Source organism: Hyperolius riggenbachi, chromosome 3 (assembly GCF_040937935.1).
Source record: "Hyperolius riggenbachi isolate aHypRig1 chromosome 3, aHypRig1.pri, whole genome shotgun sequence".
In the NCBI taxonomy this organism is placed as follows: Eukaryota; Metazoa; Chordata; class Amphibia; order Anura; family Hyperoliidae; genus Hyperolius; species Hyperolius riggenbachi.
Window position 1 is genome coordinate 172,489,602 of NC_090648.1, and position 27,835 is coordinate 172,517,436.

A 27,835-nucleotide genomic window follows, 5' to 3' on the forward strand; every position below is an offset into this window, starting at 1 on the left:
CTTACTGAATAGGTACTTGACCTAGCCAGGATTCGAACCCTGGTCTCCCATGTCAAAGGCAGAGCCCTTAACCAGTACACTATATATAGGGTAATGTCTGGCTCATTTATGTGACTGGGAACTGGGGTTTGCGTGTCCTCCCTGTTTGGCTCAGTTTGCAGCAGGGCTGTGGAATGAGTACAAAAATCATGACTTTTTCATTTTCACATCAAGCTCCCTTTAAGTTCTTTCAGCTTTACACTAAAACAGAAATACAAACCCACTCTGCAGGTATTCTTCTTTAGATACAGCAGCAAGACAATACCAAGACAAAATGCTTCAGGTTACCCAGTTAGCGTACAAATAAACATGACAGGAAAGTTTCTATTTTACAAGACATCCTTTATTAAAGAACAGTCCAGCAAAACACAAGGACAGATTTACAGAAGGACAGTTGATCTACTGGTCTTTCAGTTCCTTCAGTCTTCTGATGGCAGATTTCACTGTGACAGCAGAAGTGGTGCTGAAATAACAGAAATAGATTCAGTCAAATGCAATAAACTGTTCAACGATGCTCCCCTTTATGCTTACATGGAGCACAAGGATAAAGAGAGCAATCTTACAGGCAAAGGCTAATTATATTTTAGTGCTGAAGTAAATGAGGACACCATAATTGCCTTTTGAGCACTACTGAGAATTAGTTTTTCAGAAGAACATCTTTTGTTGCACAGATGGGAAAGGGAGAGCAGTCATTGGGTCTGGAGTACAGCAGCACAACAACAACAGATATCAGAAGCTTTTCTCATTTTGGTCAGCAACTCACTTCATCACTTAGAACCCATTTGTGCTAATAGAACTACCCCCTCCTAGTTCAGGGACAGTCTTTAAAGTTAATCTGCAAAACAAGGATTGCAGCCTATTCCTCATAATAGCATTTCTAATACAAAGATTCTGAATACAGTTTCTAGCACACACACAAAAAAATAAATTATAAAATACAATTGAATTGTATGCATGTTGAAAACACAACATGAAACATTTTATACAGTCCTGATTCCTAGCAAAACAATTCCAAAAGCAACTATGTAGTATAAGGGCACAGTTTATTCCCTATATTTCTCATCTACATGAGGGGTAAAATTATCCATATAAGGCTCCCGCAGAATAAAGCACATAGCTAGCTTCACAAATTCTGAGCAAGCTGCTAAATACATATATGAACTGCTTAGCAATCCTGTGCAGCCTTACTTATGGTTGTATATAGCCCTACAATTCTACAGTCAAAAGGAAAACCCCATTACTACTTTCCTTTGCCAACCCACGGCCACCCTCTTCCCCCACCCCAAAAAAACACCTCAAGTCTATGACACCTACAAATAGTCCTCCCTATGTCAGCCTGTGAGGTACCTCTATATTCTTCCTTCCCAGTGTAATAGGGCAGCATTCCTTAACCTGCTGAGCGGTCTGGACGAGCTCAGCTCGTCCAACACCGCCAGAGGCTGCCGCTCAGGCCCTGCTGGGCCGATTTCCACCAAATAAAAAGCAGCACACGCAGCCGGCACTTTGCCAGCCGCGTGTGCTGCCTGATCGCCGCTGCAGCGCGGCGATCCGCCGCGTGCAGCGGCGAAAGAGGGTCCCCCCAGCCGCCCGAGCCCAGCGTAGCCGGAACAAACAGTTCCGGCCAGCGCTAAGGGCTGGATCGGAGGCGGCTGACGTCCATGACGTCACTCCGCTCGTCGCCATGGCGACGAGGGAAGCGAAACACGGAGGGCCGCCGGAGGCGATCGGAAGATCGCCTCCGGAGCGCCCTCTAGTGGGCTTTCATGCAGCCAACTTTCAGTTGGCTGCATGAAATAGTTTTTTTTTAATTTAAAAAAAACCCTCCCGCAGCCACCCTGGCGATTTAATCAGAACGCCAGGGTGGTTAAAGGAAACCTTAACTGAGAGTGATATAGATGTTTCCTTTTAAACAATACCAGTTGCCTGGCAGTCAAGCTGATCTCTGTGGCTGCAGTAGTGGCCGAATCACACCCTGAAACGAGTATGCAGCTAATCCAGTCTGACTTCAGTCAGAGCACCTGATCTGCATGCTTGTTGAGGGGCTGTGGCTAAAAGTATTAGAGACACAGGATCAGCAGACGATTCAGGCAACTGGTATTATTTTAAAAGGAAAAATCCATATCCTCAGTTTAGGTTCCCTTTAAAGAGAACCCGAGGTGGGTTTGAAGAATATTATCTGCATACAGAGGCTGGATCTGCCTATACAGCCCAGCCTCTGTTGCTATCCCAAACCCCCCTAAGGTCCCCCTGCACTCTGAAATCCCTCATAAATCACAGCCACGCTGCTGACAAACAGCTTGTCAGAGCTGGCTGTGTATCTCTATAGTGTCAGTCTGCTGCTCTCCCCGCCTCCTGCAGAACTCCAGTCCCCGCCTGCATCCCTTCCCTCCCTGCTGATTGGAGGGAAGGGACAGGGGCAGGGACTGGAGCTATGCAGGAGGTGGGGGAGCAGCTGAGACTATTACATAAAAGAACATGCACACCAGACAAAAGATGCCGCCCTGCATGATCGCATCTGTTGCCTATCTGCTGTTTGCCTGTTTGGACTTTTATTGCCCGTGATCAAGAGGCTCAAATTGCCTCGAAACAGCGCTGCTGTTGGGTAAATTCTGACTTTCCTCCATCTCTGTGTTTGTCAGGATATTGTAACATTGTGTCATTGCTCATTGTTCAGTTAAAATTGTGCTAATATGTATATGTTTGTATCCTGCCCGTTTATCTGGGTTTATGTACAAGTTTTCTATTTCAATAATAAGCATTGCATTTAAAAGCATCTTTTGTCTGGTGTGCATGTTCTTTTATGTAATATTCATGTATTTTTATAACATTGCACCCTGCGTGATTATGCATTGGTCTATATAGTTTGATGGTCTATTTATATGGGTGTGCAGACCCTAATGTACATATAGAGCAGCTGAGACTGACACTACAGATGTAAACACAGCCTCACAGCATGGCTGTGATTTATGAGGGATTGCAGAGTGCAGGGGGACCTTAGTGGGGTTTGGGATAGCAACAGAGGCTGGGCTGTATAGGCAGATCCAGCCTCTGTATGCAGATAACATTCTTTAAACACACCTCGGGTTCTCTTTAACATCTTTATAGCATGTATTACTTTATGAAAGATTGTGTTTGCCAACTACTTTTTGATGTGGATTGCCTGAAGCACTCCTCAGCTAAAAAATCTAGAATTGTTTTACAAACATGCCTTTTCTAAAACAAACATATTCAAGCTGGTTGTGCGTTTTGTTTTTCACTCAAAACTTCAGGATTTTAAAGTACCCCCCCTGCAGTATGCATACCATGTGCTGAGAGCCTAGTTTCTAGGGAATCTCAGTGTGACTGAGGGCCAGTGCACACCAAAAAGCACAAGTGCAATCGCAAATGCTCAGTGCTTTTTGAAGTGAGGTTTCAGAGCGATTCTAGGCATGTACCTAGCAATGTTTGGAGCAGTTTGGTGTAGTGTTTTATTTTTGTTACAGTAGAGCTGGAACTGAACAGCTTCTGTAACAAAAACGATTGGAAAATCGCTCTGTTCTAGCTCTTTCCAGAGCGACTTTCCTATACTTAACATTGAGGCTAAATCGTCTAAGAAAAGCAGGGCTGTGGAGTCGGAGTCGTGCAATTTTGGGTGCCTGGAGTCGGAGTCGGGAAAAAATGCACCGACTCCGACTCCTAATGAATTTGTAACTGTAATTAAAATAGAAAATATGATAAAATGTTCTATTTCTCAGATAAGTCATTAAAAATAATGTGTATATATACAGTAATAGCTGTGCTTTGTCCACAAAAATGAAATAAACCAATCAAAATTAGTTACTTGTGCTGCTTCAATAAAGCAGTCCCCGTATTTTTAAGGCCAGATATACATATCTGATTGTGACTATATATGATGTGTACACAGGAATCTCTTAAATATACTAAATAACATCTATGCTGTAAGAATAAAGCCTGATTTGTAGCTGTGTCACTAATAGAGATGGTCAACGAGATGGAAATAATTCCGCATTGATGCTGATTTATGCAAATGTATGCACTCCCTTTGCTGATGAAATCAAATAATTTGATATGTTATTAAAATTTGGTTTGGTGACTACAAATTAAAGGGTAACTGAGACGGATGAAAAGTAAAGTTTTATACATACCTGGGGCTTCCTCCAGCCCCCTTCAGGCTAATCAATCCCTCGCTGTCCTCCACCACCCGGATCTTCTGCTATGAGTCCTGGTAATTCAGCCAGTCAGCGCAGTCCGGCCGCATGCCGCTCCCACAGCCAGGAACATACTGCACCTGCGCAATAGTGCTGCACAGGTGTAGTATGCTCCTGGCGGTGAAGTGTGTGCATGCGCACCTACGCCTGACTGGCTGGTGGAGGAGGACAACAAGGGACTGATTATCCTGAAGGCGGCTGGAGGAAGCCCCAGGTATGTATAAAACTTTAATTTCATCTGTCTCAGGTTTACTTTGTTACACAGTAGTACTATACTCTACATATGCACTCCCCACAGAGCTGCAGGGAATCCACTGAGAATGCTGTGCACATTGAACACCGAGGTGTTGTCTGTTTACAATCTCCTCATTCCATGCAGAGTACCTGCACATCATTCTTACATGTACCCACACTTACATTGCCTAGGGCCTGATAGATGTTCTTTGTTCTGGCCTGTACCTTTTACAAGTACTCTTACCAAGGACTAGTTTTAGTCTAAAGGGAATAAATATAGTAGTCTACATATGCTTCTCACTTCAGTTGTCTTGTAAAATTCCTAAGCGTTGGCAGTTGAGACGAATTTCATGTTACATACTTTTAATCAACAAAATTGCAATATGCAAATTAGAGGAGTCGGAGTCGTGGAGTCGGTGGAATCCTAAACTGAGGAGTCGGGAGTATTTTTGGACCGACCACAGCCCTGAAGAAAAGTCCAGAGATGCTGCAGGACCCACGTTTGGGAGAAAATTACATCACTCTGGTGTGATCCATCCCATTAAAATACATTAACCAAGCACTTGTTGAGAACACACTTCAAAATTACCCGAGAACTCTGCTGGAACTGCAAAGCATCACAAAATGCCAGAAATCTCTTGCAAGTGTGTACAAGCTGGGAAAGGCCCTTCCCTGCACCGGAATCAGCATGCACGCTGAAGCGAACACTAAGGCAATTTGGCTTAACTGCACAGGCTCATCAGAAACCAAATTTTACACACAAATCAGCTGAAATTTACAGCAACAGGCAAGTATGCCTATAGAGATGCTCATCTTCAATAACACCATGCTTAGTATTATCTCAAAAGTTCCTAGCTAGTAGTACAGAATGGGAGGGAAGAAAGCTTGACAATGGGGCACTATGGAAGACATTTAACGGTATAAGACTGCAAATCTGTTTTGCTATTCCGATTTTCCCTGAATGCAATCAACAGAAAAACTGAGGAAAAAAACGCAGCATGCAGTAACTATTAAATCGGCATCGGGTGTAAAAACCGATATAAAAAAAAAAACACATGGAATCGCAGCATGCAGGCAGGAGCCTTTGAATTGCATGCTGTACTACTTTACAAGGCCCATGAAAACCCTAGGAGTCAGATTGCCTTAAGGGATACCCGAGAGGAATAGTGTACCTGGGGCTATCCTCCAGCCCCTTCAGACAGCATAGGACCAAACAGCCTGAAGGGGGACTGGAGGAAGCACCAGGTAAGTATGGAATCCTGACACACTATTTGTCTCTGGTACACTTTAAAGTTTACAGCTGGTTCCTAACTTTACTTTCTAACTACTGTTAAAGGAGCTGGTTGCCAACATTGTTCGTATGGCTTCTAAATTCCATATTTGTCTACCCTTGTCCTATACACCAAAGCAGTCTAATGTTTCACTATGCATTATGTAGCATTCAATAGGGACTTTGATCAAACAGTAAATATAACCCATGACAAAGCTGCCGGTTGAGTGGAAAGATAGCCTATCTCGTAAGGGCTGGCGGCCAGAGGAGCAGCACCCTTTAAGTAATGAGGATATTTCCCCTCCCCCAATACCAAACCATTATAAAAAACTCTAATGTGATGGTTTGTTTTAATTGCACAAAAAGCATAAAAAAAAAAAAAAAAACCAGGGCAGATTTATCAATGCCAGAGCAAGGAAACCTGAAGCGGAACTGGTACAAAAATGGATATGTACAAATTAAATGTTCTGGCTAGTCGCTCCAAGCGACTGTTCCATTTTTTACACCAGATTTAGTCCAATTCTCCTTGCATTGGTTTTGATAAATCTGCCCCAGTGGTACTCATTTCAATTTTCAGGAAAAATAGGAGGCGCCCTTAGACATATCAGCAGTAGGTAATATGTTAGTATGATATAGGAAGGAAGGTTCTCGTGTTCCTACCTTATAGTAGTGAATCTCACACGTAAGGTAGTAGTAAATACTTCTTAAATTTTATTGGGGCACAAATGACAACGCGTTTCTCGGCTACAGCCGCTTCATCAGGTCTGTGGGTGTGCCTTAGAATTAGTGTCACTATCTCGTAGTAGTAGTAGTATTTACTACTACCTTACGTGTGAGATTCACTACTATAAAGGTAGGAACACGAGAACCTTCCTTCCTATATCATACTAACATATTACCTACTGCTGATATATGTCTACGGGCGCCTCCTATATCTCCTGAGTCTTTGCCACCCCTGTATAGGGGAGTGTACACTTGGAAGGATTCCAAGTGACCAACTTTACTTGGAGCTGCAACCTAACCTACTATCAGAAGCAAGGCCGAGTGCGGATGGTACTTCCTCACATGCGAGAAAGGTGGTTGCTTTCTATAGCAACCCAATTTTGTGAGTATATCTCTGTTTTTATACACATATCCTGGTGTCCCTTTGATAATACACCAGATCGGGCTCCCGGTCTTCCTGTGTTTTTTGTTTTTCACAAGAATCATTTCAATTTTCAACTTTATACTCTAGGTTTATACATACATCCAATCTTGACTGGCCAGTTTTACCATTTCCATACAGTACAAGAGCTGACTTATACAACCAGTTCATAATATTCAAAATCTGTTCGACCTCATACTACATTGAAGTAGTAAAATTGGCCACTCAAGACTGGATGTGTGTACCAGGATATACTTTCAACGTCAAGCTTTAATCTTATTAATAAGGCATAGTAAAGATTTTACCTGGTACGCGCCATGTGATTTCCCATCAGAGTTCGAGTTGAATCAATGATTTCCGACAGGTCCAGTCTAATTTCCACTGATTTTTCTGATCGATTTTGTACAGTAATAGGAAAATCGATCAGAAAAATGTTTGGAAATCAGATCAGACCTATCGGAAATTATTGATTCCACACGAAATCTGCCAGGAAATTGCATGATGTGTACCAGGCATTACAGGCTTTCAGCAGGAAAAGCTTAACTGGCCATACAGGCAAGACAGATATATCAAATCCATGCTGCACAGTCAGTGACTATCAACAACAGTGTTATAAGTATGCAGATGTAGTTGTCAGAGGAGCTGGCTTACTACTGCCTAGAATTTTGGATGCCAGTCTGGTTTAGGGGACCCAGCAGGAAACCTCATGGGAAAAAGTTCTCCAATCACAGCACCCTGTACAGCAGGAAATAAGTGTTTGTGTTATCCATTTCAGCCCGCTAATAACTTTATCACTACTTATCAAAATGTATTATTCTATATGTAATTTTTTCAGCCACTAATTTTGGGTGGTACATTTTGCTAAGAATTATATTTTTTGTATAAATGCATTTTAACAGAAATTTTAAGAAAAAAAATGAGGTACTTATCCATTAGCCGGGCGCATCCGGCAGGTGTCGCTGTTGCTAATTCCAATGATAATTGCTTCACGTAACAAAACTGAATGTTAACGCCGCGGGTGGAGCTAATTGCATTCCTAGTTATGATAACAATATGTGTATTAAAAAAAGTGATTTAATTAACTGAGAAATAAGCCGGCGGCAATGTAACAGATCAAGCGCCGGCTTAGTGTCTCGCTCTTCCTCCCCCCTTGCCCTCTCTTCTATAGAGCCCTTGGGGGGGGGGGGGGGGGGGGGGGGGGGGGGGGGGGGGGGGGGGGAGGCATGCGTGTCCCCCAGAGTCGTTTGTCGCGGCAGGGAATCCTGCCTGTTTTATTGCGACAAACGACTCTGGGGGTCCCCCCCCCAGGGCTGCCAGTGTTCTATACTAGAGAGGGCAAGGGGGGAGGAGAGCGAGACACTAAGCCGGCGGCTTGATCTGTTACATTGCCGCCGGCTTATTTCTCATTTAATTAAATCACTTTTTTAATACACATTGTTATAACTAGGAAAGCAATTAGCGCCACCCGCGGCGTTTCATTCACAGTTTTGTTACGTGAAGTAATTATCATTGGAATGAGTAAAAACAGCGCCACCTGCCAGATGCACCCAGCTAACGGATAAGTACCAAAAATGGAAAAAAATAATTTGTCAGTTTTCGGCCATTATAGCTATAGCTTTAAAATAATACATGCTACCATAATGAAAACCTATGTGTTTTATTTGCCTATTTGTCTCGGTTATTACACCATTTAAGTTTGTCCCTATCACAATGTATGGCACCAATATTTTATTTGGAATAAAGGTGCATTTTCTCAGTTTTGCGTTCATCACTATTTTTCCATAAAAAAATTAATTTGGGTAATTTTTGTTGGGAAAAAAAACCAGTTAATTTTTAATGTCGTGTCTAAATTGTCTTCAAAAATGTATGTAGATGTAGTTTTAACTAGCTTCCCGGAAGCACAAGGCGGACGAAGAACTTTTTTTTTTTCTCAGAAAAACTGCGGCCTCTGATTAAGAGGCCGTTCACTGATCCCCCGTGCTGTTCAGGGCTACCGGGAAACAGCGTGCCACTGCAGCAGAGCAGCTGCCTGGGCGTGATGATCACGTCCGGGCGGCTGAAATCATTAAAGAGGAACTGTCGCGAAAATCTTAAAACTCCTACAAATAAGTACATTTCTCCCAGAGTAAAATGAGCCATAATTTACTTTCTCCTATGTTGCTGTCACTTACAGTAGGTAGTAGAAATGTGACATTACAGACAGGTTTTGGGCTAGCCCATCTCTTCATAGGGGATTCCCAGCATGGTCTTTATTCTTTATAAAGACAATGGCCTCAATTCACTAACCTTAAAGAGGAACTCCAGTGAAAATAATGTAGTAAAAAGAAGTGCTTCATTTTTTACCATAATTATGGATAAATGATTTAGTCAGTGTTTGCTCATTGTAAAATCTTTCCTCTCCCAGATTCACATTCTGACATGTATTACATGGTGACATTTTTACTGTGGGCAGGTTATGTAGCTGCTCCTAGCTGTTTTGGCTGTTAGAGAGCTGTAAACAGCTAATTCCTGTCTGTGAACATTGTTACATTGTGGCAGTTTGCCCAGAGTACCGCGGTACTCAGAGCTTCTTGTGGGAGGGGTTTCAGCACAAAATCAGTCATACAGCGCCCCCTGATGGTCTGTTTGTGAAAAGCATTATATTTCTCATGTAAAAGGGGGTATCAGCTACTGATTGGGATAAAGTTCAATTCTAGGTTGGAGTTTCTCTTTAACTCCTGTCTTTAATAAAACTCTTCTGAGCTGTTTTACAGTTATCACCATGGTGATACAATTGTGATAACTGCAAAACAGCTCAGAAGAGTTATTAAAGACAGGCGTTAAAGAGAACCCGAGGTGTGTTTAAAGAATGTTATCTGCATACAGAGGCTGGATCTGCCTATACAGCCCAGCCTCTGTTGCTATCCCAAACCCCACTAAGGTCCCCCTGCACTCTGCAATCCCTCATAAATCACAGCCGCGCTGTGAGGCTGTGTTTACATCTGTAGTGTCAGTCTCAGCTGCTCCCCCCGCCTCCTGCATAGCTCCGGTCCCTGCCCCCGTCCCTTCCCTCCAATCAGCAGGGAGGGAAGGGATGCAGGCGGGGACTAGAGTTCTGCAGGAGGCAGGGAGAGCAGCAGACTGACACTATAGAGATAAACACAGCCAGCTCTGACAAGCTGTTTGTCAGCAGCGTGGCTGTGATTTATGAGGGATTGCAGAGTGCAGGGGGACCTTAGGGGGGTTTGGGATAGCAACAGAGGCTGAGCTGTATAGGCAGATCCAGCCTCTGCATGCAGATAATATTCTTCAAACCCACCTCGGGTTCTCTTTAAGAGTAGTGAATTGAGGCCATTCTCTGAAAATAATTAATACAAAGATGCTGGCCAGCCTCCCTGCACACTATTTTGGCAGTTGGACGGAGCAACTGCCATTCACTAAATGCTTTTAAAAATAAAGAAAACCCTGAGAACCCCCCTAGAAGAAGATGGGCTAGTCCAAAACCTGTTGATAATGTCACATTTCTACTGTAAGTGACAGCAACATAGGAGAAAGTAAATTATGGCTCATTTTCCTCTGGGAGAAATGTACTTATTTGTAGGAGTTTTAAGATTTTCGCGACAATTCTTATTTAAAGCGGATCAGAGATGAAAAACTAACTATAACAAGTAACTTGTCTATATATCGGATTTAAAGTTTAGATAGTTTGCACAGCAAATCTAGCTGCAAACAGCTTTAATAGAAAATTATTATTTCTTCCTGAGATACAATGACAGCAGCCATGTTGTTTGTAAACATTACATAGAAGCAGGCTTATCTGTATCTTGAGCCATCCGCCTGTGAAAAAAAAAACGAATCCCCCCTCCTCCCTCTGAAATCAATGGCTAGTAACACCTCCTCCTCCTGCCCAGACTGAGCTCCTATGAGCCCTTGCTACTGCCAAGACTCTCTGAAACCCTGTGGGCGTGGTTTATTTAGTTTTTAGAGAATTAGAGTATTAAAAAAAAAATATTTGGCTTGAGGAATGCCCTATAAACAATAGGAAAGGAACACAATTATGCAATGTGTAAAAGTTCACCTCAGATCCATTGCGAGTGGCCGAATAGTTTGGGTGCAGTTTTACTACAACCTATCCAAGATTTGAGGTCAAGCATAAGGGTACGTACACACATCCAATTTTGATTTTACCACTTCCATATGCTAACCGATTCACAATCACACTTGTCACTGTGCTACGATTCAATGGTCGTCATTGCAGGCATACTCGGCTACCAGAACAGATGCGGCACCTGTGCTGATGAAAATTTGCATTTGTATCCCTATGCCGTGTCATGCACAGCTATGGGCATTCGGAAGTATACAGTGAAACCTGTATGCATTCTTTTTCTTGCCTACATGCAATTTGGATGCAGCCTATTGATTTCAATAAGCAGTGGTTTTGCATCGCAATTTGTGTGCTGAAGAGGTCTGGGATTTGCAGCTTTAAAGGGGTTCTTTCGCGAAAAAAGTAGGCAGTTAAAAAATGTGACAGATGACAGGTTTTGGGCCAGTCCATCTCCTCATGGGGGATTCTCAGGGCTTTCTTTGTTTTCAACAGCATTTCCTGAACAGCAGTTTAACTGCCAAAATAGCAAGATACCAGCCGGCCTCCCTAATCACTTGCACACTATTATGTCAGTTAGATTTTGCAACTGTTGTTCAGGAAATGCCGTTGAAAACGAAAGCCCTGAGAATCCCCCTTAAAAAGATAGACTGGCCCAAAACCTGTCATCTGTCACATTTTTTAACTGCCTACTTTTTTTCGCGAAATAACCCCTTTAAGAAATAGGACCTACTTCAAATCTCCATTCATAAAATAAAAAATGATGTCAATCTTTTTCAATATTACTTACTTGTAAGTCCAGGCTCCACCAGCCACAATTTTCATGCAAGAACCGCAGTGCCAGATTCCAACAGCCTTCCTCTTCATTTTGGTCTGAGGAAAAAGTAATCTTGTTAATTCCCAAAGTACTATACAGATTACAGCAAACGTCTTACTTTTAAGTTCAACCAACAAGCAGGCATTACCTTGCCACAGAAGGAGCATGTGTACTTAGCATGTTGGCTAATTTCAATTTTCTTAACCATCTTCCTCAGGGAAGCACCATAACGGGTCCCATATTTACCCACAATGCCGACCTTCTTGGTTCGTTTGGCCTGAATGGAAAAAATAAAAAAACAATATAGAAAATGATGCATACAAGTACAAATACTTTCATGATGAAACTTCACACTTTCTCAAGAGTTAAAAGCCAAACTCCCATGTAAAAACAATTTTTTTTATGTATTCATGAGTTTTTATAAAGGCCTGTAGAGATGTTGTCTGGTTGTAATATTCCCTTTGCAATACAATGTGAGTCTTATCTTCCTTGGAGGATCCAATACTCTGCAGGGACTAACCAGCATTGCAAAGCTGGTCACCTAGCAATAGGCAGTTCCCTGGTAATAGAATCTGATCTGCCCTAAAGTTCTGATTCAGCCCACAGGAAACCTGCTTCTTGTAGCTTTCTTGGGCTGATCCGGAACCATGCAGAGACTAACCAAGGCCGGTCGCCTCTGGTAATAGGCATTCCCCCTGGTAATAGGATCTGATTTGCCCCAAAGTTCTGGATCAGCCCATGGGAATCCGGCCAAATGTATTATCAAAAGTGAGTTAATTTAATTAAATTGAGCCTGCGGCAATGTAACAGATGAAGCCGCCGGCTTTGGCTCCGCCTCCTCCCCTGCTTCTCTCCTATAGAACAATGGCAGCCGGGTGACAGGCGTGTCCCCACGAGTCGTTCGTCTCGCCAGGGAAAGCAGAGCGGGGAGGCTGCAGACATTGCTCTGCAGGAATGAATGGCAGGATTCCCTGCCGCAATGAACGACTCTGGGGGGACACGCATGTCCCCGGCTGCCAGTATTGTATAGGAGAGAGGCAAGGGGGAGGAGAGTGCGCCGAAGCTGGCGGCTTCATCTGTTACATTGCCACCGGCTTAATTTAATTAAATTACTTTTGACAATACATTTGGCTGCAGCGAGACAGCCAGTAAAAAAAAAACAATAGAATCGGTTACATTACACTTTTGTTATGTGACTATTAATGTAATTAGCGCCACCTATCGGATGCGCCTGGCTAACAGAAAAGTACCTAAATATGTAAGCCTTCAAGATTTTTAAAGCCACAGTATCCCTAGGGATATAAAGTGTGGGAAAATGTCCCCAATGGAGAAATACTGTTCATTTTCTAGTTTTTAGTTATACATGTCAGTTAGGGGCAGTTTTAAAGGATGGATGTATTATGCTGTATGTTGCTTTGAACGCTCAAGGTTTGACATTTAATCTATATAAGCCTACTTGCTTTTAGGGAACAGAATCTGAACACACACTCCTGTGATACATTACATCTTCTAGGGCTGTTTCTCACAAAGCTCTCAGACAAACACAATGTGTTTATATGTACAATTCTCAGTAGCAATAGAAGCTCTGCAAATCTCGGAGTTTCTACAGAATAAACTCGTCGCTGTTCACAAAATAAGTGATGAGGCCAGCAGCGACTCTCCCAGTCCGGTATATTCCTGCAGCCTGAGCCACAGTCCATCCATATCCATGTACGGATCATAATCTCCCCTCACTCACTGCACTAATACAGACCCCAGCTGTACGATACGACCCCGGGGAGCCGGACACACATATCAGAGACAGAGCGGGGCATTTCCCGGGGAAGGATTGCAGGGGATTGTAAAAACCACCGCGGAGAAGATCAAAACTCTCACCATCTTTCTCCAGGACCCGAGCGGAAAGGGAGGAGCTCTCTGCGCATGCGCCACTTACAGTACGCGCAACAGGAAGTTACCATAGAGAGGAGAACCCTTCCATCTACGTCTAGGGCTTTCTAGGTCCTCCAAGTTTTTTTCGGTTTCTGTAATAGAATTGTGTCGGTGCTGAGCCGGTACCGGAGCCATGGCGTCTTCCAACGCGCTCAGCAAGCAGCCGCCCATCCAGTCCACGGCCGGAGCCGTGCCTGTCCGCAATGAGAAAGGTGAGGACCCGGCTACTCCAAGCTACGTCTACCCGAGGCTGCTGCCGCTGACAGGCCCTAATACTTTATACATGCATTATTGCGGAAAATACAGGCTTGCTAAGTACTATCCAGTGCAAAGCTGAAATGTCATCTTGTGTAAGGGGCCAATTGTACAATAATTGTTGCATGATGATTTATACACAGCTGTTAATTTTGTGCAGCGCTAAATCCCAGGCAGTCACTGGGTATAACGTATTTTAACCTTGCATAGACCGTGTCCCCATTTCTTGACTTGGAAATTGTCAGGCAAAACACCTTTTCCATTTTGGATATAAAGTAGTGGTCAGATAATCTGTCAGATTTTTATTTTTGTCTTGGACCCAGTTTGGAAGATCTCCCCCCTTCACCCCCACTTCCTGTTCCTGTAATAGAAGTCAGTAGACCCGCATATGGGATGAATGACATAACTTTCACAATTGTACAGTTTTTATTTGAGAAGAAGTTGGAGATAGAGCCCTATTTCAGTGACAACTCTCAAACAACCCTACTGTTGATGAAGTTACAACAAAATGTAAAATATAAAGGAGAATATCTGTTGGCCTGGATTCATTATCAAGATTAGGGATTACTGTATCATGGGACTCAAATCTGTTCCAGTTTTTATCACATTTGTTGGGATGGCCCTAAGCTTATACATTGGTATGTTCCGCCAGTCCGTTCTAGTGGAGACTTGTGGTTGTTTCCATTTCATCAGAAGACATAGAAAAATAGGGATCTAATGAACAGTTTCCAGTGCTAGTCTACTTTAGGGAACCCAGAAGGAAAACTCTCAGGGAACTGTTCTCTAATCACAGCACCCTCTACAGCATGAAGCATTGTGATTGGCTGTATAGTGTGGGCATGGATTACAGTTTATTGGTAAGTTAGCGGTTGGAGAGGGTGCCTTCCACCCAATCATGTTGGAGGAATTTCCCTATGATGCTTCCTGCTGGGTCCCCTCAAGTAGACTAGTGCCTAGTTTCTTATGCTCATTACACTTACATTCTCCAGGCATACCTAAACAAACATTTGGGTTGAATAAACTTATCACAGGCACTAATAACACTTCTAAGATATGCATTTCGGGATTCTTTCCTCTAGATGTGCGAGGTCTAGTAGACTATCTTGCCTTATGAAAGGTGCAATACTATATTTATCTCCACTTGTCTGTTTCATTCAAATGTTATAAAAGATAGAGATCTGTTTGTGCTTGTTATTTTGTAGATGGGTAGAATCTATAGGTGAGGATTGGAGATTCAGGATACCAAATCTGGCCTTGATTGCATGTCTTAAAGGAGACCTGAGATCAAAGAAAGAAATGCATTATACAGTATATTATAGTAAATTCAAAGGGACCAGTAAAAGTAGTTTACTATATCAAAAGTTTACTATATCAGTATTGGTCATACATTGTATATTTATCCAGATATATTTGATGGGACCAGAGCAATGAGTTTACTTTATCCAGAGGTTTACTATAACGAGATTCTACTGTACTTACCTGGGGCTTCCTCCAGGTGCTTAAAGGCCGTGGGCTCCCTTGCCATCCTCCCAGGCTGCTCCGTTGTCCCACAGTCGGCTCCAGTAAATATTTAAGTCATGTTGCGCTGCACATGCTCGGTCCTAGCCACACTCACATCCGATCATGTTCCCTTGGCCGGAAGCTTTCTGCGACTGCGCAGTCCGCGAAGACTGTAACCCTTCCAGCAATTGGATCGTGGTACACATGGCTGTGACCAGCACAATTGAGCTTGATCGCTGACTCCACTGTGGGAGAATGAAGGGGATCAGAAGGATTGCAAGGGAGCCCATAGCTTACGGAGGGCTGGAGGAAACACAGAAAAGTGAATTTCTTCAGCAACTATATGTGAAATAAAGACTTTTTACTGTGTGCTGTGCAAGAGTTTGGGTCCGCTTTAAGTGGAAATACTGGAACAGAGAATGTCTTGGCATCTAAAATTCATCGGTCAACAGACTAAAATCTTTAAATTTGCCCTCTACAAAAAATGTGGTTTATGTATGTATTCCCGTGTCCTAGCCAAAATCTTCTGCAGATCAATAAAGGAATTATTGTCAGAGAGCAGTAGGTGAAATAACCTTCTTTGGAAGCTAAAAACGATTGAGTCAATTTGTTTAAAATATGCATGAGACACCCAAAACAGGGAGATCTGAAGAGTGGATTAAAAAATTATGGCCAAAGATCATTATAGTGATACTTAATCTATCGGCTAGGGCTACCTTACGTTTGATGTGCTATATGTAAATCTTGTACAAGTAGACTCGTGTCATATTTTTTTTTTTTTTTAGGGAAGGCTGTGGTCTGTGTTATATGGCCTAGTGATTTAGGAGATAGCAGCAGTAAATTCTGCTTGTAATATTCACTCAACTTATGCTCTCACAATTTTTGTTTAAGGTGAAATCTCGATGGAAAAGGTGAAGGTGAAGAGATATGTCTCTGGTAAAAGACCTGACTATGCTCCTATGGAATCTTCTGATGAAGAAGATGAGGAGTTCCAGTTTGTTAAGAAAGGGAAGGAACAGGAGGTTGAAGTTGAGGAACCAGCAGAGGAAAGCACAAGTGATCCTCGTCTACGCCGGTTACAGAACCGTATGAATGAAGATGTGGAGGAGAGGTAATGGATTCAATACAAACAGTTTAAAGCAGGATGCCATTGCAGACAAAATCGACAAAAAAAAAAGTCAGTGAAATACTTAACATTTGTTCTCCATAGGTTGGCCAGGCACCGTAAGATAGTAGAGCCGGAGGTGGTGGGAGAAAGTGAGCCGGAATCTGAACCTGCTGAAGACTGGCGTGTAGACCGAGAGCGAGAGGACACGAGTGAGGAGGAGGAAGAGGAGGTGGATGATGAGGTGAGCACAAGTCATGTGTTTTACATTCCCTGCCTTATTTGGGCCATCTTGTGAACTTTGTACCGCCAGCTACATTCTAAAGCATCATATAGAATCCTATCTTGTACCACACAAGACTGCTTCTTTTACAGCACGAATACTAAAATATATTGAGGCACACTTTTTTTTTTTACAAAACAAGAGATTGAATTAATAAATGCGTGGCAGCCGTGCTATGTATCAGAATTGTTTTAGGTCTGTACTTCTTTATACACATAATTGTCATAATTGTCATATTCCCACACCACGTAAATGCATTTGGTCCTTTTATATACTCTCTTCCCATCATCTGTATTTACATTGTACATGACACCACCCTGGCGTTCTGATTAAATCGCCAGGGTGGCTGCGGGAGGGTTTTTTTCAAATAAAAAAAAAACTATTTCATGCAGCCAACTGAAAGTTGGCTGCATGAAAGCCCACTAGAGGGCGCTCCGGAGGCGATCTTCCGATCGCCTCCGGCGCCCAGAATAAACAAGGAAGGCCGCAATGAGCGGCCTTCCTTGTTTTGCTTATATCGTCGCCATAGCGACGAGCGGAGTGACGTCATCGACGTCAGCCGACGTCCTGACGTCAGCCGCCTCCGATCCAGCCCTTAGCGCTGGCCGGAACTTTTTGTTCCGGCTGCGCAGGGCTCAGGCGGCTAGGGGGGCCCTCTTTCGCCGCTGCTCGCGGCGAATCGCCGCAGAGCGGCGGCGATCAGGCAGCACACGCGGCTGGCAAAGTGCCGGCTGCGTGTGCTGCTTTTTATTTGATTAAAATCGGCCCAGCAGGGCCTGAGCGGCGACCTCCGGCGGTGTTGGACGAGCTCAGCTCGTCCAGACCGCTCAGGTGGTTAAGATGAAGCCTAAAAAGATTGCTGCTTTTTGTGGTGACTTCTTATTGGCTAGCACAGTAGCAAGTTAGTTTAGAAAAATCCATACAGGTTACATATGGTTAATTGCTCGGGGTTTCGTTGCACCTTATCTCTAATTATAGCCATAAAACATTTTTCTGTCAGTAAATGGCTTTTGAGAGCAGAAAATATATAAAAAGGGTCAATAATTCATAGATTTAAGCTCTGGCATGCTTCAATGAAAGTGTCTTGAGCTGAGACAATGAAACAGTAAAAACTTAAAAACTAGATTTAAATATGAAATATTTAGGGATATCTAAAAAAGTCATTTTTAGGAGACGGAAGATAGATACAATTGTTTTGCTCAACAATTTTTCACATCAGATGTCCTTTAAGATGAAGCCTAAAAAGATTGCTGCTTTTTGTGGTGACTTCTTGTTGTCTAGAACTGTAGCAAGTTAGTGTAGAAAAATATATACAGGTTACATATGGTTAATTGCGCAAGGTTTTGTTGCACCTTATCTCTACCTTTGATGATCCGTTTAACATGATGTTGCACTAGATTCTCACTCTAATATTGCAGTGTAGGTATGTGTGCTGGGCAGACAACTCTGTGCGAAGATTGTCTGTGTTCTGTAAAATCAATAATTCTTCATGTAGTAGCAAATTTATGACCCTGATTTACCCTATTCACGTGTGCAGTTTTGTTTTGTTTTTTTAGGAAATTGAACGTCGGCGTTGCATGATGCGGCAGAAAGCTCAGGAAAAGAAGACTGATGAGATGGAGGTGATGGAGGTAGAGGATGAATGGAAATCGGGGGAGGAGTCAGAGTCTGAGTCAGAATATGAGGAATATACTGACAGTGAAGATGAAATGGAACCAAGACTCAAACCAGTATTTATTAGAAAGTAAGTTCAGCAGGTTAATTCTACAAACTACAAAAGGCTAACGGCTGGTTCCGATTCAGAAATCATTTGTGATTTCTGAATCCTGAAGTACTGCGAATCGCCCTGCAGCCATTTAATGCAATCACTCCCCAAATCCTGCATACAGCACTTTGGCAATCGCAACACTGCAGTGGAACTCCTCTCATAGGCTTCCACTGTTGCAGTGCTTTTCCAATCTGCAGCATTTGGGAAGCACTGCAGGAAATGGTCTAGGGCCTAGGCTTAAGGCTGCATTTACACAATATATCTGTTGTATTGTGGGTAATATAAACATAAAAGTGATTCCACACTCCCGTCAGTATAGCCAGCAGTCTTATAATGTGCATTTCCCAAGTCTAAATGGAGTGACGCCCACTCTAATGCATATCCATTAAGTATAATTGCAGAATAATTCTGCATGCTAACTCATTGCCCATATGATACTATTGGTACGTTTACATCTCTGCGGATGCGGGTGCCTGCATGCAGTGAGCTATTGTATAACTTGTGTGAATACGTGCACGTTGCATAGACCTTGACCAGGCTTTGAAACGTGTTATAATGCACGCAGTGTCTGTCACAGTACACACACATTATCACGTGTGCGTCATGCAAATCGCATAGTATAAATCCAGCCTAAAGGTTGATCTTGAGTTGTTTTTTTTTTTGTTTTTGTTTTTTTACTGTCTCGCCCTGATTTTTGATGTTTCTTTACATTTTTCCTGACTAGTTCTGTGTATTATAGTGAGCTATATGGTAGCCGGGGTAGGATCTTCTTAAAGTGGTTTATTATACCTTCACCAAGATCAAGAGAGCTGCTTTTTAGAATTGCAAGGGAAAGTGCTAGTCAGGTTTTCACTGCTGTTTTCATTAGTAGGCATTTGTAACTTGAAATGATGAATAACCAGATAAGATAGCTTACCCAAGGAGTTTGAGTACCTGGAAACTGTTTTTGATACTGCTCTCAGGGGTTGATTGATACTCCTACAGGCAGCACTTACACGATGTATCTGGGCTTTGCAGTATTGTGGAGAATGCAAGAGGGTAGCACAATTCTCCCCCCCCCCCTCCCCCTCTACTACATTTTGTAGTTCTGTTGTTTTGTTTACTAAGTAGTTTGTAAGGGCGGTCCATTTGGTGGTTGTTGACATTTACTGAACACACCACAAACTTTGAGTGAAAAGTGTCATACATAACTACAAGGACTGTTACCCGACAGAGCCAATGCTGTGCAGACACTTTGGTAGCTTCCGGGCTATTGACTCGTTCTGTTGCTATAGAATGCGGAGAAGGGTTGACAACGTGGTGCAGGATGGAGTAGTGAGATAATCCGTCAGGCAGATAGTGGGCTGAGGCACTGATAGGGGTTGGAGTAGACATGCTAGATTATCAGCAGATTTGGCTTTGACCTGCTGCCTAGGCTGAAAACCATTGTGTGTGTGTGTGTGTGTGTGTGTGTACAAGTCTTAAGAATGAACCAGACCAAATAGCCCAGTGCATACTTCTGCTGTGGAGTGCAGCTTACTTGAGTATCTGCCTTCTACTTGTGTTGTTTGAGCGGTGGCAGATCTTTGTTGGCAGTAGGTTGCACATGTAATATGGATGAATCTGCTGCTGCGTCCTGTCCACTGATATCAGCATATATAAGGTAGTATACTATTACTCTTATCAGTCAGCCAGCGCAACTCTGTTGTTTGCTATTTGTCAGACTTCAGACACCTGTTGCAACAGCTGTCTTTTTTATGATATGCCTCAAACTAAGATCTGAGAAACACAGACTGTTAACATAACTGTTCACAAAAATTGATATTTTCAACCATTTTTATTGGGTAATTTATGTATCTGCTTCTCAAGGAAAGACAGAGTAACCGTTCAAGAAAGAGAAGCTGAAGCGCACAAACAGAAAGAGCTGGAGGCTGAAGCCAAACGCATGGCAGAAGAGAGACGCAAATACACATTAAAGGTACTGGCAGAAAATATATTAGTGTATGAAGCAGTGGTTCCATGTCTCCATTCCTTCATGTGCCATTCTCTTCCAGATTGTAGAGGAGGAGACAAAGAAAGAGCTGGAGGAGAACAGGAGATCCTTGGCTGCCCTGGAGGCACTGAATACAGATGATGAAAATGATGAGGAAGAGTATGAAGCCTGGAAGGTTCGAGAACTGAAGCGCATTAAACGTGACCGTGAAGAAAGAGAAGCGTATGTTACCTTCTTTGTTGTCATACTGAACATTAAAGGGGAACTGAAGAGAGAGGTATATGGAGGCTGTCATGTTTATTTCCTTTTAATCAATACCAGTTGCCTGGCAGCCCTGCTGGTCTATTTCTCTGCAGTAGTATCTGAATAAAACCAGAAACAAGCATGCAGCTAGTCTTGTCAGATCAGACTTATAAGTCTGAACCACTGAAACACCTGATCTGCTGCATGCTTGTTCAGGGGCTATGGCTAATAGTATTAGAGGCAGAGGATCAGCAGAGCAGCCAGGCAACTAGTATTGTCTAAAAGGAAATAAACATGACAGTCTCCATATACCTCTTTCTTCAGTTCCCCTTTAAGGCATCAAGTCTTAATACAGATACGTAGTTAATGGTATTTGCAGTTCCTCATTACTAATACTTAAACCAAAGTGTATCTTTAAAAATCAACGAGTTGTGTTCTATAACAGGCATCTAAAACTTAAACTTTTGTTGGTATGCATTAAAATACACATCAAAAGAATGTGATAGTTGCTGATAGACAACAAGTGTCCCCTCTCTGTACATAAATCCGAAATCACCTAGACATTGTGCCTCTCGGGTGTTCACAGGACAAAGAATGACTGTAACATGTTAAAGCCCTCACTGTATCAGTGGATCACGAGTGTGCCGTGGCGATTGCTTGTAAAGCCAATTCCACAATATCATTAAAGAGGCAAAATGTGGGGACACTACAGACTAGGTGATTAGGTAGAGAAACCTAGATACACTCAACATGTTTCACCCCTAGAATGAGGCTTCGTCAGGAGCAACCCACAAGTGCACACACAACTCATAAACCATACCCCTACCATAGACTTATACAAACAATGTGATCAGCTACAGCAACATATCCAGTTCTGGCTCAGATCGGAGCCAGAACCTGTTGGAAGTTCAGTTATGGGTATATACTATGTAAAAGAAAAACAAAAAAAAACCTGTAGCACATCTCACTTAAATTTCACAGTGCCCTTCACTGTTGTGTGGGATGTTCTGCTAAACACTTGTTGCCATTATTATCAGACTTTCTCTGATACGGTTTTCTGCCTATGTAAAAGTTTGCAGTACAGTGATCATAATGAATAGGAGCATTGTAGATGTTAAATTCTACTATATTCTTGTTACAGCATGGAGAAAGAAAAGGCAGAGATTGATCGCATGCGTAATATGACGGAAGAGGAGCGCCGGGCAGAGCTTCGTGCTAATGGCAAGATTATTACCAATAAGGCACTTAAAGGAAAATACAAATTTCTGCAGAAGTACTACCACAGAGGAGCCTTCTTCATGGTAAGAAATGACCCTTCAATGAGGCTTGGAGGACTTTGCAACACATCACAGAGACACTTTTTGCAAATATATTCTTTAACTACCTAATGACCACGTCACGCTAATGGGCATGAACACGGTGGCAGCCCCAGGACCGCCTAATTGGCGTCAAGTCCTGGGGTGGGGTTTTGCAGGAGATTGTGCTCACAGATACACGTGCATCCCCACTAGAGTTCATTCTACCAGTGGCGATCACCGCTAGGAGACTGTTAGATGGCAAAACCGCCATCTATTTACACTGTACATCGCTGGGATCTACAGCAGCGATGTACTGGTGACAGCCGTGTTACTCGGCTGTCCCCCTGGGAGACACAGGAGCGATCGGCTCTCATAGGCTAATGCCTATGACAGGCGATCACGCTGATTGGCTGGCGGGGGAAGGAAGGGATGAAACAAATAATAAAAATAAGTATATTTATTTAAAAAATTTTTTAGAAATAAATATACAAATAAATAAACAAACATTGACGGATCGATCAGAGCCCACCAACAGAAAGCTCTGTTGGTGGGAAGAAAAGGGTGGTGGAATCACTTGTGTGATGAATTGTACGGCCCTGCAGCGAGCCCTTAAAGCTGCAGTGGCTTAAATTTAAAAAAAAAAAAATAGTCTGGTCACTAGGGGGGTGTAAGCCTATGGTCCTGAAGGGGTTCAGCAGGAGAGTCAGGCAACTGGTATTTTAAAAAGAAAAATCCATACCCTTCTCAGTTTAGGTTTCCTTTAAATTGAAAATTACAATACGATACTCCACGAGAGTCTTATTTACTATTGCTGCTTCACATACAATGAATTATCTTATACCTTTACTTTCACTTTACAAACCTTAAAGGAATTATCAAGCAAAGTTTTTCCAATATAAATGGCCTACCTGCCGCTGTTCAGTAGCCCAATCTGAGCTGGATCTTTCTCCCCCCACAGGGCTTCACCGGCTCCGCAATTCAGGCCGTTTGTATTTCGTGCCCCGGAAGTAATAATATTAGTGAAATATTAAAACTTCCCTGCTCCTGTACTTGGAACGCAGGGGGTAGTTATTGTGCATTGCATGCTTCCGTACGTTCACGTACTGCTGCGCACGTGTAGTAGAGCGCCGGAGGAGGGTTTGAGCTTGCCTTCGTCACTTGAAAGCCAAACCCTCTGCTTCTGCCCCCCCCCCCCCCCCCATCAAACACGTCCACTCCTCCCAGCCCACTCCTAAATGGATGATTTGTGCTGGGAGCGCGCATACAGGCTAGGCGGTGGCTGTGAGAGTGTGCTGGGAGGAGTGGGCGTGTCTGATGGGCGGTGGCAGAAGCGGAGGGTTTGGCTTGCGAGTGACAAAGGCAAGCTCAAACCCTCCTCCAGCGCTCTACTACGCGTGCACAGCCATACGTGAATGTACGGCTGTACGCATTAGGAGCTCACTGCGCCAGCGTCCCGCAGTTACTAAAGTTATACAGCGCCTGCGTTGCCACAGTAGTTCCGGGTCGCTGGGTAGCCCGAGGTCTGGTCCCCGACCGGGGCTTTCTGCACGAAATTGATACATTTGGACGGGGAATGGAGGGCGCGATCAGGCTACAAAAAAGGTTAGTTACATGCAGTTACATGCGTGTTAGTTACATGCGTGTTTTACATTTGTTAGATTGCCTGATGACTCCTTTGAAATTCCCTGTCTAGCTTATACCCTGGAGATGCTATATTATATTCTTCAGTGTGTAGAGAGAGCTTGCAGCGTGCCCCCATTATTAGGTTTGCTGTGATTAAGGTATCTACTTGTAAAACATGGCTTCAGAGGTAGATTGCCAACATCTGATGTTGCCTTACATCACAAATTAAAAAGGGTAATATTTCTGCAATTTTGGGCTGCCTTATCAAATCAGAGATAAACTGAGATTTCTATTTAAATATCAAAATTGTGTTGGTCCATGTACAGTAGCATCACCCTTGCCAGTACAACTGCTCTTATATGTATTAAAGAAAGCATTTTGGACCATAAATCCTACATAAAGTCCACATATATATCTAATTCAATTTGTCAAATTACAACCAACACCTTCTATCCAGGACTAACGTGCAAACAAAAAGCTTTACCACTATGTAGGTAGTAAGATTGGAGATCAGTCAGCTAGAGTTGGTCTGAATCAGCAGTGATGCATCTGCTCTTGTTTTAGCCACCTTAGTATTCCATATCGCTCAGCCATGCTTACGTGTTGTACATAACACATTTCCCATCACTCACTGTCCCGTGAAGGGGCTCATAATCTAGCATCCAAAAAGAACCTACAGAAATAATAAGATAAAAACTCCTTATAATTATTGTTCTAACTTTTTTTTTTCTTTGCTCCAGGATGAAGATGAGGATGTGTATAAGAGAGACTTCAGTGCCCCCACATTGGAAGATCACTTTAATAAGACTATCCTACCTAAAGTCATGCAGGTAAAGAGAATATTCACAACCCCAAGCACAAAGCTGGTGCAAAGAATACAAACTGTTTTATTTATTTTTAAACATTATTTGCCCAGGTGTTTTGAAGCCATTATATTTAGTGCTTATTCAGTGCTTATTCACACTGTCCAGTCTGAAGCTATGTGGCATCATCCTGTATAACTGAAGGGAACCACATGTAACAGCATCACAAATTGTTGCCGACAGGTCTAGTTTTTTATGTCTGTGGTGTGAATAGATTGACATTCAGCAATTTAGGCAGTTGCCTAGCAGTGTTCACCTCTTAGCAATGTATTTAGTACAAACAAACTCTAAAGGGACTGAACACAATAGAGTGCTACTGTCCACTTTTCAGCCACACATCAATGTTATATAATGATACACATTGCTGACAGAAGCGCACTAGTGTGCCCAGTACACTACATTCAGACGTAGACACATGCAGCAGTGTGTCTCACAGCCTGCAATCTTTTTTAAATGTGATCAAGACTGTAACTTCAGGAATAAACTGCTGTTGCCTTAAAAGAACAACCCACAATGTAGATCATAAGTATAAATTGTTTTAGCTGGAAAGCAGCCCCTGTATAGGAACAGAGGTCTCCTTTACTCATGGTCTTTGTGAATAACAATGATACTCTTGTCTCTGTGTACTACCTAGATCATTTCCAGTATTCCGTATTATTGTGAAATGTATTTAGAAAGAAATCCTTTCACATTCCTTTTTCTTATGTAATAATTTTTTCCATTTGCTGCAGGTCAAAAACTTTGGACGTTCTGGTCGAACGAAATACACTCACTTGGTTGATCAAGACACAACGTCATTTGACTCTGCCTGGGGACAGGAAAGTGCCCAGAACACTAAGTTCTTCAAGCAGAAGGCAGCAGGTGTAAGGGACGTGTTTGAAAGACCATCTGTAAAGAAAAGAAAGACCAATTAGTGGATCAGTCACAGACTTTTTCTTTTCTTTGTAAATAAGTATTTTCTTAATTCATGTAGCCAACAGCTGACCTTGCCAATGAAGATGGATTGTGTAAATATTAACAATGGTCTGTACATCCCTTTTTTTTTTTTTTTAATTATTATTAAACCTAGAGCCTGTTTGGTCAGTTCATGCATTATGTAAGTGGAACTGGTGACTTTCAATAAGTTAATTTTTGTGCATGCTGTATTAAAGGGAACCAGTAGTGAAATGGATATGGAAGCTGCCAACTTTATTCCCTTGTAAAAGAATTGCTACGTGCCTTAATTGTCATGCTGATACTGTACTTCTAATACTCAGAACTCCACATTAGCGTACTTTTCCTGGGTTAGGGAATTAAATGCCACTGACTGCTTTCCCTGATCTTTTGGCTTTAGCCATTTCTGTGCCAGTCACAATTTATTTTAACCTCACTAGCGGTACTGACGGTTATGCACGTTAATACAAAACATGCTGTGAACAGTATTGAAGCGCATACACGTAAATACTTAACTGCACTGTATACTAGACCCTGGTTTGACACATTTTGGCAAGTTACAGGGGGAAAAAAAGGTTATGAAATTTAATTGGATCACTTTTTGCACAGAAATCCTGGGGAAATTGAACACCAGGGAGGTTAAAAAGGCTATGAAGATGATACAATGTACTGCATTATTTGCCTTTCCCAGGTTTTCTGGGCCATTGTTTGTACTTCTTATATATAAACCAAAATAAAACCAAGTTGAAAAAAAAAAAAGGCTATGAAGATAGCAGCTTCCATACTCCTGCAAGCTCAAGGGAACCAGAGACTAAGCATCCTCATGTAATTTACCATATATATCAATGGGAACATTCGAGAAAACACATAACCTGCTCTATTTCATTCTTTACTGCTCAGCCTGCTTATCAGCCCTGATAAAATACACAACTGAACATTCAGTCTGGCTTTGCTCAGGAATCTTCATAGCTGAGTCTGTCTTCTCTGATGTCTTTTCAAGCTCAAGCCTGCCCCCTTCTGGCTCTGCTATAATGACTCAGCTATAATGATTCCTGAGCAAAGCCAGACTGAATGCTCAGTCAGGGATTTTATCAGGGCTGATAACAAGCAGGCTAAGCAGTGAAGAATGAAAGAGAGCAGGGTAGGTGTTTTCTCTAATGTTCCCACTAATATGTGGTAAAGTACATGAGGGTGCGTTTGTCTCTGGTTCACTTTAAGCTATCTGGACTCTTTAACAAGCAACTTTATAAAAGATTTAGTGTTTTGAACTCGGAATTAATTAATTGAATCCCCAATGTCAGTAAAATACAAATCACAATCCTTAAGAATAGTTATATATAGCGATTCACTATCTCTTGGCCAGGAGACTTCTAATTTGATCATCTGGTGATGTAGACAGCTGAGGTCCCTATGTAGAGATAACTCTGGAATAAAGTAGCTCATAGACTAGTGATTATCTCATCCCTGGTTGTCCTAATAAAGGAACAGTGGTATGTGCAGGCAGCTACAGTATATTCTGTTTGCCAAGTTTTTTGGAGTCTAGTTCAGTTACCAGCCAAACATTACGCTGTACTGCCCTTCTGCAGAATGTAGATGTTCTCCATCAAAGATCCACATGAAACCTGGTCAGAATACTCTGTGGGGCTGGACATAGGGAACATTTCTAGACCTGTCAAAACACTTGAAACAATGCCTTGGTCATGTTTGGTGTACGGCTGTACGCAGTAAATTATGCTTGTTTTCCTTGTATAGACATGTTCTTTCAGAATTTTATAAAAAGCAGTTGTAATAAATGTCTTTTACATGTCAGGTTATCATGTTCTGCAGTTCACAGAAAGTACACTGATCCTACATAATCAGTTTTAAAGACTTGCAAGAAAGGGTTATTGTGTTATGGACTATACTTCTCTACGCTAGCATCACCCACGGACTTTGGTTTATCATCCAAAGCAATATGCACTGTTGTACATAATTTAAGCAGGGGAATAAATACTAAAATTGTACCGTTTTAAAGAGAACCTGAGGTGGGGTTCTAAGAATATCCGCACACAGAGGCTGGGTCTGCCTATACAGCCCAGCCTCTGTTGCTATGTAGTATCCCCCCAGGCCCCCCCCTGCGCTCTGCTATGCCCCCATAAATCACAGCCGCGCTGTCGACAAACAGCGGGCTGTGTTTACCTATGTATTGTCACTGTCGCCGCTTCCTGCATAGCTCCGGTCCCTGCCTGCGTCCCTTCCCTCCGATCAGCGGGAAGGGAAGGGACGCGGGC

At 42.6% G+C, this 27,835-nt stretch overlaps 2 protein-coding genes across 4 annotated transcripts; one reads left to right on the plus strand and one right to left on the minus strand.

Annotated features, from left to right (window-relative positions):
* Positions 1-360: 360 nt before the first annotated feature.
* Positions 361-13,744, minus strand: LOC137563162 (large ribosomal subunit protein eL43). Of its 2 annotated transcripts, XR_011030276.1 has the most exons (5): positions 13,669-13,744; positions 11,942-12,070; positions 11,767-11,849; positions 7,547-7,630; positions 361-502 (listed from the first exon to the last, which is right to left on the minus strand). XR_011030276.1 is itself a non-coding variant. In XM_068275273.1 (4 exons), exons 1-4 carry the CDS (start codon positions 13,669-13,671, stop codon positions 439-441), a joined length of 279 nt encoding a protein of 92 aa, XP_068131374.1. In that variant the 5' UTR covers positions 13,672-13,744; the 3' UTR covers positions 361-438. The 2 variants fall into 2 exon arrangements, 1 of the variants encoding a protein (XP_068131374.1); XM_068275273.1 differs by lacking the exon at positions 7,547-7,630.
* MFAP1 (microfibril associated protein 1) lies at positions 13,728-27,377 on the plus strand. 2 transcript variants are annotated; one of them, XR_011030275.1, is made up of 10 exons: positions 13,728-13,934; positions 16,369-16,588; positions 16,688-16,826; positions 18,422-18,609; positions 20,482-20,590; positions 20,667-20,827; positions 21,990-22,149; positions 24,510-24,599; positions 25,364-26,212; positions 26,326-27,377. XR_011030275.1 is itself a non-coding variant. In XM_068275272.1 (9 exons), the coding sequence occupies exons 1-9, from the start codon at positions 13,856-13,858 to the stop codon at positions 25,544-25,546; spliced, it is 1,329 nt and encodes a 442-aa protein (XP_068131373.1). In that variant the 5' UTR covers positions 13,728-13,855; the 3' UTR covers positions 25,547-27,377. The 2 variants fall into 2 exon arrangements, 1 of the variants encoding a protein (XP_068131373.1); XM_068275272.1 differs by having other exon boundaries at positions 25,364-27,377.
* Positions 27,378-27,835: the final 458 nt, after the last annotated feature.

What these genes read in the sequence shown, in the direction of transcription:
- LOC137563162 (XM_068275273.1), bottom strand. An exon ending in CATGCTCCTTCTGTGGCAAG is followed by an intron (nt 11,850 to 11,941) that starts GTAATGCCTGCT and finishes CTTTTTCCTCAG; the next exon opens with ACCAAAATGAAGAGGAAGGC. An exon ending in GGTGGAGCCTGGACTTACAA is followed by an intron (nt 503 to 11,766) that starts GTAAGTAATATT and finishes CTGTTATTTCAG; the next exon opens with CACCACTTCTGCTGTCACAG.
- MFAP1 (XM_068275272.1), top strand. Translation starts at nt 13,856, where the DNA reads ATGGCGTCTTCCAACGCGCTCAGCAAGCAGCCGCCCATCCAGTCCACG. An exon ending in GCCTGTCCGCAATGAGAAAG is followed by an intron (nt 13,935 to 16,368) that starts GTGAGGACCCGG and finishes TTTTTGTTTAAG; the next exon opens with GTGAAATCTCGATGGAAAAG. An exon ending in AAGAGGAGGTGGATGATGAG is followed by an intron (nt 16,827 to 18,421) that starts GTGAGCACAAGT and finishes TTGTTTTTTTAG; the next exon opens with GAAATTGAACGTCGGCGTTG.